Source organism: Myotis yumanensis, unplaced genomic scaffold (assembly GCF_028538775.1).
Source record: "Myotis yumanensis isolate MYYU_CA2020_CCGP unplaced genomic scaffold, mMyoYum1.0.hap1 SCAF_7, whole genome shotgun sequence".
In the NCBI taxonomy this organism is placed as follows: Eukaryota; Metazoa; Chordata; class Mammalia; order Chiroptera; family Vespertilionidae; genus Myotis; species Myotis yumanensis.
In genome coordinates this window covers 8,799,237-8,814,390 of record NW_027223758.1, presented here as the reverse complement: position 1 = coordinate 8,814,390, position 15,154 = coordinate 8,799,237, and the positions used below count along the sequence as shown (strand labels likewise).

Genomic DNA, 15,154 nt, shown 5'->3' with positions numbered 1-15,154 from the left:
ACCCGGGTGACTAAAAGCTGGTGCTCCCAGGGAGAAAAGAGAGACTCATATAGTCTTAAGTGGAAAGAACTTCAAACATCAAAGAGTCACTAACCATGGGTTTTCCTTCTCAAGAGCTCTGACCAGAGCCCCCCAGCCTCGGTTTGTCACCTGCAGTGAACAAGAATTGTCACGTTTCTGATGCCGTATTTGCCTGTGCGGATAGTGCAAAGGATTAGCAAGGCCTCCTCAGCCACCGACTATGACACCGGCTCTTCAGAAGGGGCACAGGGCAGTGTTTCCCCGCCGAGCCCGTGTGACCTGGGGCAGTCCCCTCATTCTTCTGAGCCTCAGTTTCCCCAAAATGTGGGTGCTAGTATCGTCCTCATTATTCCTTTAGCAGGATCAGCACCCCGTGCAGCCTCCGGAGCCCCAAAGATGTTAGCGGCTATCATCAGCTCACGCCACTTCAGGAAGGAAGGCCAGTGGGGTGAGCGCCAAGCCTGGCCCCCCTTAATGTTGTTCTCTAGGCAGGAACCCATGATGGTCAGGAGCGGAGCTCTATTGCCAGGCTCTGGGGGCCAACTATGGACCTGCTATTTACTCAAGGGGGGACCCACCTCCCAAAGTCCAGGGTGGGGTTAAAAGGCTTAGGACAGAGCCTGGTACTAAGGATTTATCGAGCACCTGCTCTGGGCCAGCCTTGAGGGGTACACGTGACACCAAGTCTTAGCCCCTGGGCAGCATATTCCCTGGGAAAGACGGGCTCACACAATAAAAATGTGGCACCCGATGTCACCAGGGCTGGGTCCAGGACGCCAAGGAGACCCGACGGAGCGCGCAGCTTCAGCCCTGGCAGTATCCCTGCCCTCATATGCCAAGGTCAAGGCAAACCATAGCAACACCACCTCCCCAGATGCACACACAATAGAGGTAAGAGTCAGCCCTTCTGGGGAAGGGATGGGGCTAGAGGGAGAGGCCGGGTAGGCGGAGGCTGCGAAGAAGTGAAATTTCCTCTCCTCCTAAAATAAGCCACTGGAGTGAGAAGAGAGGGAGCGACGTCTCCTAGGGCTGACGGCGAGGTGCGGGGTCGGCCGGGCGTTCTCGGGCAGGGAGGAGGGGCGCGATCGCTCGGGGAAGCGGGACGGCCAGGTGGGCGGGGGCCCCAGAGGGCGCTTGCGAGTGTGTTGGCCAGCGGGTGGCCACGGTGGGGCGCAGGGACTCACGCGGCTCCTCCCCTCCGACCCCCTTCCTTCCTCCGCCTCCTTCCTCCTCCTGCACCTCCTCCTCCTCCTCGGATCCCGAGCCGCCGCCGCTCCTCCTCCTGGCGGGCTGGCTGATGAGTCAGCTGACGCCGGCGCTCCAGCCGCCTCGCCGCCGCGCTCTGCGCTCCCCCAAAGTGGCTGCGAGCCGGCCGCCCACTTTCAGGGTCTGGGGGGACAGACTGATGTGCGTCTTCTAGAGCCACGCGGAGCCGCAGCCCAGGCAGCTTCCCCTCTCCAACTTTCTCCCCGCCCCCACGCCCCCTCGGACCCTGCCCTCCACCCTCCCAAAAGCCGCTCCTGGTGCGTGCGCTGGGGTGAGCGGGTCACCGGCTGGCCGTCCGGGATGGCTTCCAATTTTAATGACATAGTGAAGCAAGGGTACGTGAGGATCCGGAGCAGGCGCCTGGGGGTGAGTACCGGTCCTCGTTGCCTCTGTTCGCTGCTTCAATTGTCTTCCTCCGGAGCCAGCATCTCGGAGGGAGGAAGATCCCGGCCGCGCCGGTGGGTTGCGCGCTGCTCGCCCCGCGGGCACCCACGCCTCTGGGGCGGCCGCTGCAGGGCCAGGTCTGGGCGTGTCATGGGTCTATCTTTATCTCTCCGATGACTTGGCTTTCCGATGGTGGCCGCGTGTTCGGCTCCAGTAGCCGCTGGAGCCCATCTACTCGAAATAAATATTTCTCGGTAGCCATGGGAGTTAGAGCTGGAGCGGGGCGGGTGCGGAGCCCGCCGGATGCCCGGTGCCCCTCTTCCCACTCGCCGCCGCCTGAACTTTTCCCGGGGAGGGATCCGCAGGCGGAGAAAGGGGGCAGGCGCCCGCGGTGCGGACCAGGTCGCCGACCCTCTGACCCCAGGGAGAGGTTGCGGCCCCGTGAAAGGTCTCCTTGGACTTGGGGTCCTGGACAGTGACCCACCTCTGTCCCAGGTGTTGGCAAAGGCGGCGTGGGCGGCCTCTGGCCAGCCGTCTTGGGGACGGGGCCGGAGCCTGAATTTTCCCCGTCCTTAGCCGGGGTGGTGGATTTCTGCTGGGTGGGACCTGCTCCCTGCACAGAGCGAGTGTTCCCTAAATTGGTGCTGAAGGAAAGAATGAATGAATCGGAGAGCACTCACCGCGGACAGAGGAGGCACAGGGATGGCTCCTCTCCTCCCCCCTGTTCTCTGCGTTGATGGGACTTCAGAGAGAACTCATTCTGCTTCCCTTTGGGCTTGAGTGACCACAAAGGATGCTGGAGGGAGGGGGAGGATACTGGCGTGATTTTTTTTTTTTTTTTTTTTTAATTTCAAACTACCTCATTTCTCTTTGCCTCGCGTCAGGTGCTGTGGCTGTCTTTGTTTATTGTGTGCGTTTGGCGAGAGGTGGGGGAAGTCAAGTTAACTTAATAATGTCTGAAATCATAATAAATGGCAACGGTGATGTGGACTGGCCCCACTGGGAAGAGAGTTATAGTGAAGTCTCTCTACAAATATGTGTCGTTGGCACCTTGGCACCTTTATGTGCCTGATAATTTCACTGTGGTAAATGGCTTGGAAAGAAAACCTGGTGATGGGAAGCATTTGTAATTATTAAAAACTCTTGCTTGGTTCGTTTTGCCCCCTCTCTTCCTCCTCCTCCTCTTCTTCTTCTTCCTCCTCCTCCTCCTTCTCCCCCCCACCACCCCCATTCCTGCCCATCACCATGTTTTGTTTTAGCATTTATGCCCTGTGCTATTGTGCATAGATAATTAGGGAGAGATGTCACAAAACTAACCAATCCCCACCAGCATGCCCTGGGTTCCCTTGATCCGCTTTTGCTCTGCAGATAGTCTCAGCAGCTGTAGCAACTACTGTTGGGCACCTAACTGAGCGACTCTCATGCAAAGGGCAGGAAATGATAGGAACTTTATATTTTTTATAATCTTATGGGCAAGCCAGAGTGTTACAGTAGTAAAGGCAGCATTAAAAAGACGCCTTTCTAAGTTTAGACTTACTCCATCATGTCAATTGAGGAAATTGCTCAGAGACAGCCATTCTGCGTTAGGGAGCATTCCAATAGGAAGAGGACATGCATTATTAATGCAGAAAATGTGAATTATTCATCAGGATCGGAGTTTATGCCAAATTGTGACACATGGTGATTTATTTGAAAGACTAGTTACCATAACTTTCTAGCTTATGGTAATTGAGATTATTTTTCTATATTACTGCAACTGACACAATATAGTCCTATGTGTGTGCCAATGTTTATGGACAGATATTTGGAGCAGAAGGAAAGGAAATATAGTTTGCATTCATTTTATATCTTAGAGTATTTTGGATGCCAGCGAGCAGTAGACTTTCTCAGGATTTATTCATTTAGACTGTGTTAACGCTCACATCGATTTTAGAATATCTGTTAGAAGATGGTTATTGCTCATGGAGAGAAAGGTTGAAAAATATGATCAAAGGAATCTGGTCTTCTTTGTTAACATTGGTTTTGTCACCAGTAAATTTTTAAAAAGTGTTCTCATTATATAACTTATTCACGTAGTTGTCAGAAAGCAATGCAAACTAGAGTTTTGAATGGAGACTGCAAGTAATGGTGGGAAATGCTTCGGGGAAACTGTATAGGGGACCTCTGTCCAAAGTGGGCCCTGGTAATGGTGCTCGTCTAGGCTGCAGAGCTGGAACCGCAGGCAACAGGTGTAAGTCTGAGGGAGGCAGGCCAGAGTGTCTGGTACAGAGTGGGTGCCCAGCCAGTGCCCCTTGAACTTCACAGAGTGAACACGTAACTGCAATTCATGAGCCTCTTTAGGAACTAATATGACATGTTGGTTTTATTAATGGAATCCAGACAAGTGTCAGTGGATTAGAACCGTGTTTGGGAGGGTTTATAATTAAACAAGAAAACAACATTTCATGGAAAGCAGCTGTTGTGCCAGGAGATGCTCCCTTGGGTTTGGAAAAAGAGAACAAATTCTGCTTCTATGACTCATCAGCTCTATGACCCTTAACCTTTCTTGGCCTCCGTTTTCAAGTGTATACAATGAACATTATCTATGTTGGGAGCATTAAATCAGATAATACTCGTAAAAATGCAGTGAAAGCATACAGCAGTGATTCTGACTGTATGATTTCTTTAGTAAAATCAAAGATGAGTTGGAATCAGTGGAAGGATATAGGGATTATTGATTTCTTTATTTTTATATTTTCAAGTGCCCAGCAGCATAAACGTTTATGCAGCTGGAGGCATTCCCACTGGATGAAGCTTTTACAAATTATATACATCTAAGTGATTCTTTTTTAATGTGACAGGAAACATTCTAAGACTGTCCCCACAAATGGATAGTGGACAAGTGCTCATCTTTAGTTGAGATCCTAACCAGTTTAAGTGATTAGGTAATCACATACATATTGACTTTTCTTTAAACATAGAAAAGCTTAATGAAATTCAACTCCTATTACTCAAAAGTCCCGGTATCTTCACATCTTCACTCTCCAGCTTACTCTCCGCTGCCTCATGGAGGCCTCAAGCTGTGCCCTGGGCAGAATTTGTTCAGGAATGTCCATGTTACTATTTGGGGGGCTGTGGGGTCAGCAGGGGAGCAGCTGTCTACAATTATTTGGCTAACCCCCAAAAAGGCCCTAAAAATGTATCCTTGGATGAGTGGTGAATCAGACCGCTTGCACATCATTAACCTGAGTGTGTGGCTTGCATGGAAGAGTTTAACTGTCCTCCTTGGTTTCTTCTTCTGCTACGGAGAGGATAGCCCAATCAATATTTGCTTTGGCTTGTCCACAATCCAGACCTCAGAGCTTAAACTCACATTTAGTGTTTTCATCTACATCCCTCCCCTAGACTGCTCATTTTTAAATAATGCCTCTGGGCTCTTGTCTACCAAGGCCTGTCTTTCCTGTCTAGCCCACATCTCCCCCGGACCTCTGACAGCTGCCTCAGACCGAAAGCACCCTAACCCTGATGGCTTTATCCACACCAGCCTCTGCTGGAGGCTGCAGCTCAGCCAGGAGAGGGCCCAGCATTTTAGTTGCCCTGGTAAATGTCAAACAAGCAAGCAGCAATCAAACCTCATTCCTCTCTCCTTCTCTTAGCTCTCACTCCCAGACCAACCATCAGGAGATTCTGTGGGTTCTGTCTTTGAAATGCATCTAGAATCCGACTGTCCCTCTAACCATTCACAGTTACCACCCTGGGCTGAGCCCTCCCACCCCCAGGTCCTCCCTGTAATATTGCAATGACCTCCTGATCTGGCTCCCTGGCTGCTCGAACCACCAGTGTCTTTCCCTGCAATTCAGAGTAAAAGCTTTACAATGGGCTCTGAGTTTCTGACCCTTTTCTACTGCAGTTCCCTCTGCTTGGGATGCTGTTCCCCCTGCTGCCTCCCTCACCTCCTTCAGCCTTTCCTCAAATGCCACCTCCTCATTGAAGCCTTCCAGACACCCTATTTTATTATTTCTTCCCTCCTCCTCCCCCTATATCCCTTCCCTTTTTTCTCTCTAGCCTTATCACCTGCCTCACATATTGGTCTGTAGAGTTTACTTATTGATTGCCTGTATCCCCCAGATAGCACGTGAGGCTCAGTGAAGGCTGGGAAATCTCTATCTTTTATTTATATTACTAGAGGCCTGGTACATGGATTCGTGCACTGGTCAGGGGTGTGGCCTGCGGGGATCGACCAGATGTGGGAGCGCTGCTCATCCTGGTCAGCCGAGTGGCATTCCCACTGTGGGAGTGCACTGACCACCGGGGGGGCGGGGGGGGGGGGGCAGCTCCGGCGTTGAGAGTCTGCCCCTGGTGGTCAGTGTGCATCACAGTGACTGGTCGACTGGTCGTTCTGGTTGTTCAGCCGTTTGGTCACTGGGCTTTTATATATATAAACTAGAGGCCTGGGACACAAAAATTTATGCACTTGGGGGAGGGGGCGGGGGGTCTGTCAGCCCGGCCTGTGCCCACTCGCAGTCTGGGGCCCCTTGGGAGATGTCTACCTGCCAGCTTAGGTCCTCTACCCGGGGAACAGGCCTAAGCTGGCAGTCAGACATCCCTCTGGCAGCCTGGGAGCCCTCGGGGGCTGTCCAAGGGGAGTGGGCCTACACCACAGTCGGACATTCTTAGTGCTGCCACCAAGGAATCTGAGGCTCCCGCCACTGCTGCTGCACTCGCAGCCATCAGTGTGGCTGTGGCTGAGCACAGCTCCCCCTGTGGGAGCACACTGACTACCAGGGGGCAGCTCCTGCATTGAGTGTCTGCCCCCTGGTGGTCAGTGCATGTCATAGTGACCAATCATTCCCGAACTTTCCACTCTTAGGAGAGTGGAAATTTGCATATTACCCTTTTATTTTATAGGACTAGAGACCCGTTGCACGAAGATTTGCGCAATAGGCCTTCCTTCCCCTGGCTGCCGGCACCAGTTTTCCTGTGGCACCCGGGACCTAGGCCTTTGGTCTGGCCACAGCAGCGAGGCTTGGCTTCTCCGTTCTGGCTGCAGTGAGGCTTGGCTTCTCCACTCCAGCTGCAGCAGAGAAGCCATACCTCTTCAGTCTTCAGTCTTCACTCTGCGCTTGCATATGCAAATTAACCACCATCTTTGTTGGGTTAATTTGCATACTCATCCTGATTGGCTGGTGAGCATAGCGGAGAGACACCAATTTGCATGTTTCTCTTTTATTAGTGTAGATAAGTGAACCCGAGTGCCTGGAACAGTGCCCAGCATGGAGCGGGCATGTGATGAAGATGTCTTGAATGAATGCATGGAACGATCACTATGGACTATATATATAAAGCACATTCTTTGACATGAGGCTATGTTGAAATCCATTCAGCAACCGGTTATGTGACTTTGGATGAGTTGTTTAACATTTGTAAGCCTCAGTCTTCTGTAAAAATAGGGAGACTCATAATATACACCTAGTAGATGATCCTCGTAAAAGGGCTTAACACAATGCTTGGTCCAGTGGGAACCCAGCTAATGTTGCTTACTGCTCTCACTCTTCCTCCCCTGCCCTTGGAGGATGAGGACGCTTAGGTGGCTATTATTTCCACTGCTTCTGTGGCAGTAGCTCTCACCCTCAAAGAACTTGCTGGTTAGTTAGGAAAACAAACTTCATATGTATGAAATAATGAACATGTGAACACAAAGGCTGCCTGGCACCGATGCTGGGTACAGAAGGAACCTCTGCCATTGCAAGACTGTCCATGATGCTTAGATAAAAGGCACTGGCATCAACACCAGAAAAAAATCATCCCCGTTGACTTTGCTTGGAGGGAGCTCATCCGACCAGCAGGTATTTCTGTCTACTTGGGGGTCTGTCCGGGAGGCAAAGAATGGATTTGAAAAATTGGTTAGTAAATGGCCAGATTTTAGGAAGACGTATTTTCTTCCCCTTGGTTTCTGTTTCACCTGACCCAGTGTGCCAAAGAGGCATTCATATTTCAGTTAGGGTTTTTGGATTTAGGGCTGTTTAGGAATCTGCATTTTTTTTTTTTTAATGATACCATGACAAAGTCACAATCATCATATGAAAACCACAGAAATAGAATGATTTTATCAGATACTGTTGGTACATGAGACAAACACAACTGTTCAGTAAGATGTATGAAGTGTGGCTTTTCTTCCTTAAAAGAAAGAGACGTTGGAGGTAACTTTGCCAGTCATGAAATTTATGGCCCGATAGACGGAAGTCACGGGCCCAAGTCAAGAGCACACAGCATTTTGGTCCAATTTGAATCAGCTTCCCGGGTTCCCATGTCCGCCGTGCTCTCCTGCTGGCATTTCAGGCATCGGCATTCAGTGGCCCGCGTGGATGACAGGATTAATTATGCATAAAGTCAGCCTTTAATCATAGTCCCCAAAACCGATTTACCCAAGAATGGCCAATTTAGCGACTTTGTGTGTGGACATAAACAAAATTACTGTTGTGATGCTTTCTTATCCATCTGCCAGTGTAGAAGATGAGAAATATTTATTTTTAAGCAGTTTGGTAGTTTTTGTCAGGGAATCATTATCTTTGGTATTTGAAGAGTTTAGTTTTCATTTGGGATATATTTGCTTTCATTTTATCATTCATCAAATATTTATTGAGTGCCTACTAGTGTTAAGCTCAAGATAAACCGCCTTAAATTAGATAGGCACAGTCAACATCCTTGAGGAATTAACAGGCTGATTTTGGACTTGTATTGTGAACTTGACATTAGTATATTCGAGATAGTTCAGGGGGAACTAGTCTCAGTACAAGGTCATTGGTCAGGTGGAAGGTACCTTCAGATCTCTCCCTGTCCCGGGGTTGGGGCATGAGGAAGGGCGCATGATTTTCCTCTCTCTCCGCATTGCTCCCAGCTGGGTGGCAATAAACCTTTGGAGATCCAAAGCCAGAACGGATTCTGCTGCCTCCCTCCCACCAGCCCCCATTTTGGAGAATTTCAAAGTGCAATTGTGAGTTAAGAAATGCCACAGATACTTGTGAATGTCGAAGTTAAAATAGTTTCTTTCTAGAATGCAGAAGGCTAAATTTGGGTTGAGGATCTGCACGCAGAACTGTGCGGAGCAGGTGGGGACTGCCTTTATTTCACTAGTTTTTTCTAAGCCTCTGTTCATGGCCTGGATCCCAGAGATCGTAACTTGAGCTGTGTGGATTATGTTCTTTTTGTTTTGTTTTGTTTTTGTTATTATTATTATTTTTAAAATTCTTTATTGTTTAAAGTATTACATATCATATTACATATGTCTCCTTTTCCCCTCATTGACTTCTCCCTGGCCACCTCTCCCTGCTCAGCACATGCCCTCACCCTGCCCGGTGTCTGTGTCCATTAGTTATGCTTATATGCATGCATACAAGTTCTTTGGTTGGTCTCTTACCCCCCACCCCTCCCCCGCCTTCCCTCAGAGGTTTGACGGTCTGTTTGATGCTTCTGTGTCTCTGGATCTATTTTTGTTCATCAGTATATGTTGTTCATTATATTTCACAAATGAGTGAGATCATGTGATATTTATCTTTCTCTGACTGGCTTATTTTGCTTAGCATAATGCTCTCCAGGTCCATCCATGCTGTTGTGAATGGTAAGAGCTCTTTCTTTTTTACAGCAGTGTAGGATTCCATTGTGTAGATGTACCACAGTTTTTAATCCACTCATCTGCTGATGGGCTCTTCAGCTGTTTCCAAAACCCAAAGTGAAAAGCTTCTGCACAGCAGAAGAAACCATCAACAAAACAACAAGAAAGCCCACTGCATGGGAGAACATATTTGCCAAGGTTATCACCCATAAGGGTTTAATCTCCAACATTTACAGGGAACTCATACAACTTAACCAGAGGAAGATAAGCAACCCAATCAAAAAATGGGCAACGGACCTAAATAGATACTTTTCCAAAGAGGACATAAGGAAGGCTCAGAGACATATGAAAACATGTTCAAAGTCACTAATCATCCGAGAAATGCAAATCAAAACGACAATGCGGTATCTCACACCTGTCAGAATGGCTATCATCAACAAATCAACAAACGACAAGTGCTGACGAGGATGTGGAGAAAAAGGAACCTTTGTGCACTGCTGGTGGGAATGCAGACTGGTGCAGCCACTGTGGAGAACAGTATGGAGCTTCCTCAAAAAAGTAAAAATGGAACTCCCATTTGACCCAGTAATCCCACTTCTAGGAATATATCCCAAGAAATCAGAAACACCAATCAGAGAGGATATATGTATACCTATGTTCATAGCAGCACAATTTACAATAGCTAAGATATGGAAACAGCTGAAGTGGATTATGATCTTGAGCCGAGTCGTCCTCAAACAGGCTCCAGGGAGAGAATGCAGGTGGTTTTTCTAGGTGATGCTTCATAGTTTCTATCAGATTCTTATGGATCTCCCAGGCCTTCTCACCACACACTCTCTACATCTCCCAAAAAGTTAAGAACCACAGTCTCATTTTAAAAAATTACTTAGATAATGGTAGGGTCACATGCAGTTGTGAAAATAATACAAAGAGATATCCCGTGTCCTTTACCCAGTTTCCCGCAATGGTAACATCTTTCAGATCCATCGCACAACTTCACAGCCAGGATGCTGACATTGCTACAGTCAGATACAGAACATTCTGTCACCATCACCGCAGGGTCCTTCCTCCCGCCCTTTCCCTCTCCCACAGCCCAAAGTCCTTGGCAACCACTAATCTGTTTTTCATTTCTACAATTTTAAGAATAGTATGTAACTTTTCTGGAATTATCATTGTACCCATGGTCAATTCCTTTTTCATTGCTAAGTAATATTCCACAGCCAGGATGTACCATAACTTATTTTGTCATTCATCTGTTGAAGGAGATTTGGGGTGGTTTCCAGTTTGGGGCTGTTATGAGTAAAGCTGATATAAACATTGTGCACTTGTTTCTGAGTGAACGGAAGGGTTCATACCTCTGTAGGAGGCCACCTGCCAGAGAGTGATAGGGGCCTGGATGCGAGCACAGAGCCAGGATAGCAGCGCACTGTTCCCCCTTCCACAGGCTAGGAATGCTTTCAACCTCAGAAAAGATGCCATCCGTTAAGGGAAAGTCCCTAAAATCGTGCTTGCGCAGTAGCTCTTAAGACTGTCCTTTTGGTGACCTTTGCTCATTATGATAGTAGAAAACACACCCCTGGGTGGAGATTTAAAATGCTAATGAGACATGCATAATATGTTGGAGCATGTAGCCCTCCTATACTTGTGCCAGCTGGTACCAGCTCACCAAAAGAGGGACCTGGAAGATGAACCAGGAACCAGGACTCACCAGCACCATATGAATGCAGCCTGGCGAAGGCTCCGGAGCCATAGCCACTCTGCCTGTGTGCTCCCTGACGCATCAAGCTGTGGTCTCTTCCCTCTAAAGCTTAATAAACCTTTTGTGTTCTAACTACCGCCTCCTCCCACTCTTTCTCTCCAGGGAAAGACAACATACCCTGTATTCCGTAACACCTCCAGGTAAATGCCCAGGAGAGCAGTGGGTGGGTTACATTGGTAGTTCTTGTTTGTTTTGTTGAGAAACTGCCAAACTGCTTTCCACAGTGGAAACTGTTGTTCACATTCACCCAGCAGTGTGTGGGTGACCCAGCTTCTCTGCACCCTCGCCAGAATTCCCTGTCACCAGCATTTGATGTGGTTACTATTCTTTATATTTCACACGTTCTGTGTGTGTGTGTGTGTGTGTGTGTGTGTGTGTGTTGATGAAAATGCCTATTCATGTTTTGTGCCCATTTTCTATTGCGTTGTTTGTTTTTTAACCATTGAGTTTTGAGAATTTTAAAAAATGTGTATTCTCTCTATATATTCATAAATGGATATTAATATTTTTCAGACATATGGGTCTTAAAGGAAAAAAAGCCCATGTGTTCAATAGCATCCTCTTAAGGAACTTCCATCTGATATTATGATAGGTGCATATGTCACTTCTCACCCCCCAGAACCCAGGAACTTAACTCAAATTTGCCTAAGCCTTCCCCACTCCTTCCCCCACTCTTGCCTAAGCCTTTATCTTTCCTTCATTCACATATACAATGAATGCTTTAGTGGTTAATAGAGAAATTAGCCAGTCTTATGAATGGACTAATTTAATTTAAATTAAAACACTGCTTTGAATTCAAAGCTTTTACTTAACATAAGTTTCACTGTTTAGGAAAGCAATTAAATTCTTAAAATGCATTTTATCATCTTAACACCACATATTAACTCAATAAAAGAAATCTATTTACAAAACCTCTAAGAAATCATACCTCCGCGAATCCCCTAGCAAAATGGACTCTTCAAACGAACCATTTCTTCAGGTTTCCAGGTTTCTTTCTGCCAACATGCAGTTCTTTGGGCTCATTTGCAAAGGAACCACTTTAGAACCTGGGCTGTAATTCACCAACAGAGGCCCCAAATATAGATGTTATGAAGCCAGTCTGGTCTTCAACATCTATTGATTCAGATACAAATGTGGTGTTTAGTGAGGGTGGAGAGGAACAGTTCTCTGGAGAGTGTGTTGCTGGGAGCTTAGTCCTTTGAATCCGCCTTCTCTCTGATTTTCTCCTGGCTGGGAGCTGACTGTTGGTATCCAGGCCTGAGCTTTTACTTCCCGCCTCAAATGCCCTGCCCTGCCCTGCCCACCACGGCTAAAGACTCCCTGCATCCCTCGGGGATTCTGCTCTAATGTGGGTATACAGAGGACTTTTAAAGACGAATTTTCTTATTTTTGTGCTGGATATATTCTTCTTAAATTTTTTTTTGTTTATGTTTTTTTCCCACTAGGATGTAAGTTCTTTGAGACAAATGACCCTGGCTATGTTGTTCAGTGCTGTGTCCCCAGCTTTCAGCCCATAGTAAATGGTCTGAATAATAGAATGGGATATTCCAGGGTAAGAAGACAAGTAGAAGACTGCAGGTCCCAGCTGATTTTTGTTGTAGGTGCTACTCTTGAGTGGTAGAATGTTCTAGAATTTCTCATTGGCATGTAATTACTGTTGGTATGTAACCTCCAAATTCAGTATCAGGGAATACAGCACTTAATGCTGGAGGTTTGGATTGACCTCCTTCAAATTAAATTTTATTGGATGTTTTTGGGAATAGGAAATACGTACAGATGGTATGAACGTTGAAGGTTCAGGGTTTATGCATTGAATGGTAAGATTTCTTTTCATCTTTGTCCACAGGAATCACCTAGTTTCGTTCCCCAAAAACAACCACCATGAAGAGTTTCTTCCAGAATAGTCTATGTACCAGAAGTTTTGTGTATATGTGTGCTTATGTGCATAATCTATAATTTTCCTGTTTCATGGTTTTCTTGTTTAGCAACCTACCATGCTTTTGAATGATAAGATAGGATTCCAGTGTGTGGGTACATCCAAACTCATGTAGTTATTTGCTTATTTCTTCATGCTTCCTCCTTTCCTTCCTTTCTTTTTATTGTTATTAAATATGTGCATGAAGTATTTTAATGAGCATCTGACAGATCCTGAAACGGAGTTACTAAGATTTTCGTCCAAGTCACACGGCTGGTACGTGGCAGAACCTGAATTTGAATTCAAGCTGCAACTCTGTTGTGGAGCATTTGTGTAATTCTCCCTCTCCCCCGCCCCTTCTGTTACAAATGGTACCGCATACCACTCAGCGTCTCACCCAGCGGGTGAGCACGTTGGTGAATAAATTCCCACAAGTGGGACTTGTTGCCCAAAGTGTATTTGCCTGTAAAGCGGATGTTCCCCAGCCCCTCTGAGCACGCAGCCTCCTCTCCTCTGGCAAGAGTGTGCCCTGCGAGCTCTGGAAAGGGCTTGCTAATCTAAAATGAGAAACAGACCCTCTGTACATAGGCTTCTCAAGCATGACACTGAGTTCTTGGCAATTTTGTAATTAGAATCTCTCCAGTTTGCAGTCCTTTTTCTTTTGAGTATGATATTTACTGAACTTAAAAAGTAGTTATTAAGTAAGGGTTTGGAAACACACAAAAGGTTATTCACTTTCTTAAAAAAAAACCCACCTTCCTGGGAAATGCTCTGTAGAAATCTTTGGTCTAGGAAATATGCTAAATCATGTTAACTGTTACTGTTTGTTATTTTTATTCTAAAAACAAAGTTATAATATTGAAAATTTGATCAACACATGTTAGGTAAAAAAAAAAGATTTATGTGTTGACTCAAATAAGTACATATTGCCTAATGTAACCCAAACAATATTTTTATTAGCTTGGCCAGCCTTGTAATATGCTTCAGGTAGGTCTAGCCTGGGTGGGGGTGGAGGGAGGGTATTCATCTTTTCACGGCTGGCTAGATGCAAGTCCTGAATATTCCACTTATGTTCTTCCAAGATACTAAGAACCGCGAGGCCTTGCCTAATTCGGAGTCTCTAGCCTCTTTCCCTTTCCCTCCAAGCTTCAGCCACTCTGGTCTTCACAGGACAGTCTTGTTCATTCACGTCGTTTGCACTCAGATTCTTCCCTTTATCTATGATGCTCCTCCATGTCTGGCTCTTAGCTCAGTTATCAGCTCAAAAGCCACCCTCGCAGACAGTGTTTGACCCTCCCATTCCAGGTGGCCTCCCTCGGGGATTCTCTGTCTCACCACCCTTTTTGTTTCCTTCAGTCAGCCGCCTCACCTGTAATGTTACTTTTAAAATCTTCATCTCTTTATTGTTTGTTTTTTTCTACTTGTCTCTGAGAATTGAGAGGTAATATCTTTTTCTGTTTTTTTTATTGTTTTTGTTTTTGTTGTTCACAGCTGAGTTCTCAGTGCCTGGCACACAGTAGGTGCTCAATAAACATTTAAGTACATAAATGAAACCCCAAGACAGCATTTTGCATATTAAATTATGAAACAGACACTAACCCTAGCATATCATGTGCATATTCAGAAATCCCAAGAAATTCCTTTGTGTGGTTTTTGTTGTTAGCCCTTGTGCATTATTCCAACCACAGTCCTCGGAGGAGAGAAACCTGGCTGGAATGACAAGGGCCTGATTGGTACCCGGGCCTGCTGCTGGCCATCTGCTGTGACCAGAGCTGTCCCTGAACTTCTTGCACCTCAGCCTCCTGGTGGCAGGGTGGAGATAGACAGGTCTCACCTCGCTCCCTCCCCACCTGCCGCCTCAAGCGGGATGGTGGATGTGAAAAGCATGCCAAGCACACATCGCCTCTGTAGGCCCTGTCGGTCTCCTCCCTGCCCTCCATTGGCCTCCCGAGTGGAGGATGGCAGAGACAACTTTGGATTCCACTCTGATGCTGTGACTGTGCCAGACCCCAAACAAGGACAGGTAGCTTTCTACATTGATTACTTTCAAAAGGCAGCATTGAATTTCTGGAAAAAAAGGCCAACTCTACCTGTAATGAAACATGGCTACACACACACACACACACACACACACACACACCCCATCCACATCATCCACCCCCACACACACACCACATTACGCATACCACACATAGCCCACCATACCACACCCCACACA

At 46.9% G+C, this 15,154-nt stretch overlaps 1 protein-coding gene across 4 annotated transcripts in view; it reads left to right on the top strand.

The window, feature by feature from the left end:
- The first annotated feature begins 863 nt into the window (after positions 1-863).
- DOK5 (docking protein 5) overlaps positions 864-15,154 on the top strand; it is a 135,739-nt gene continuing 121,448 nt past the window's right edge. The window contains exon 1 of one of the 4 annotated variants that reach the window (XM_070421390.1): positions 864-912. Coding sequence is in view for 1 of the 4 variants with exons in the window: in XM_070421389.1 (XP_070277490.1) it covers positions 1,588-1,653 (66 nt within the window). In the remaining 3 variants the exon portion in view is untranslated. Of the gene's footprint in view, positions 913-1,038; positions 1,062-1,340; positions 1,654-1,700; positions 1,746-15,154 lie in introns of those variants that run through there. The other 3 variants (XM_070421393.1, XM_070421389.1, XM_070421392.1) reach the window with 3 other exon arrangements.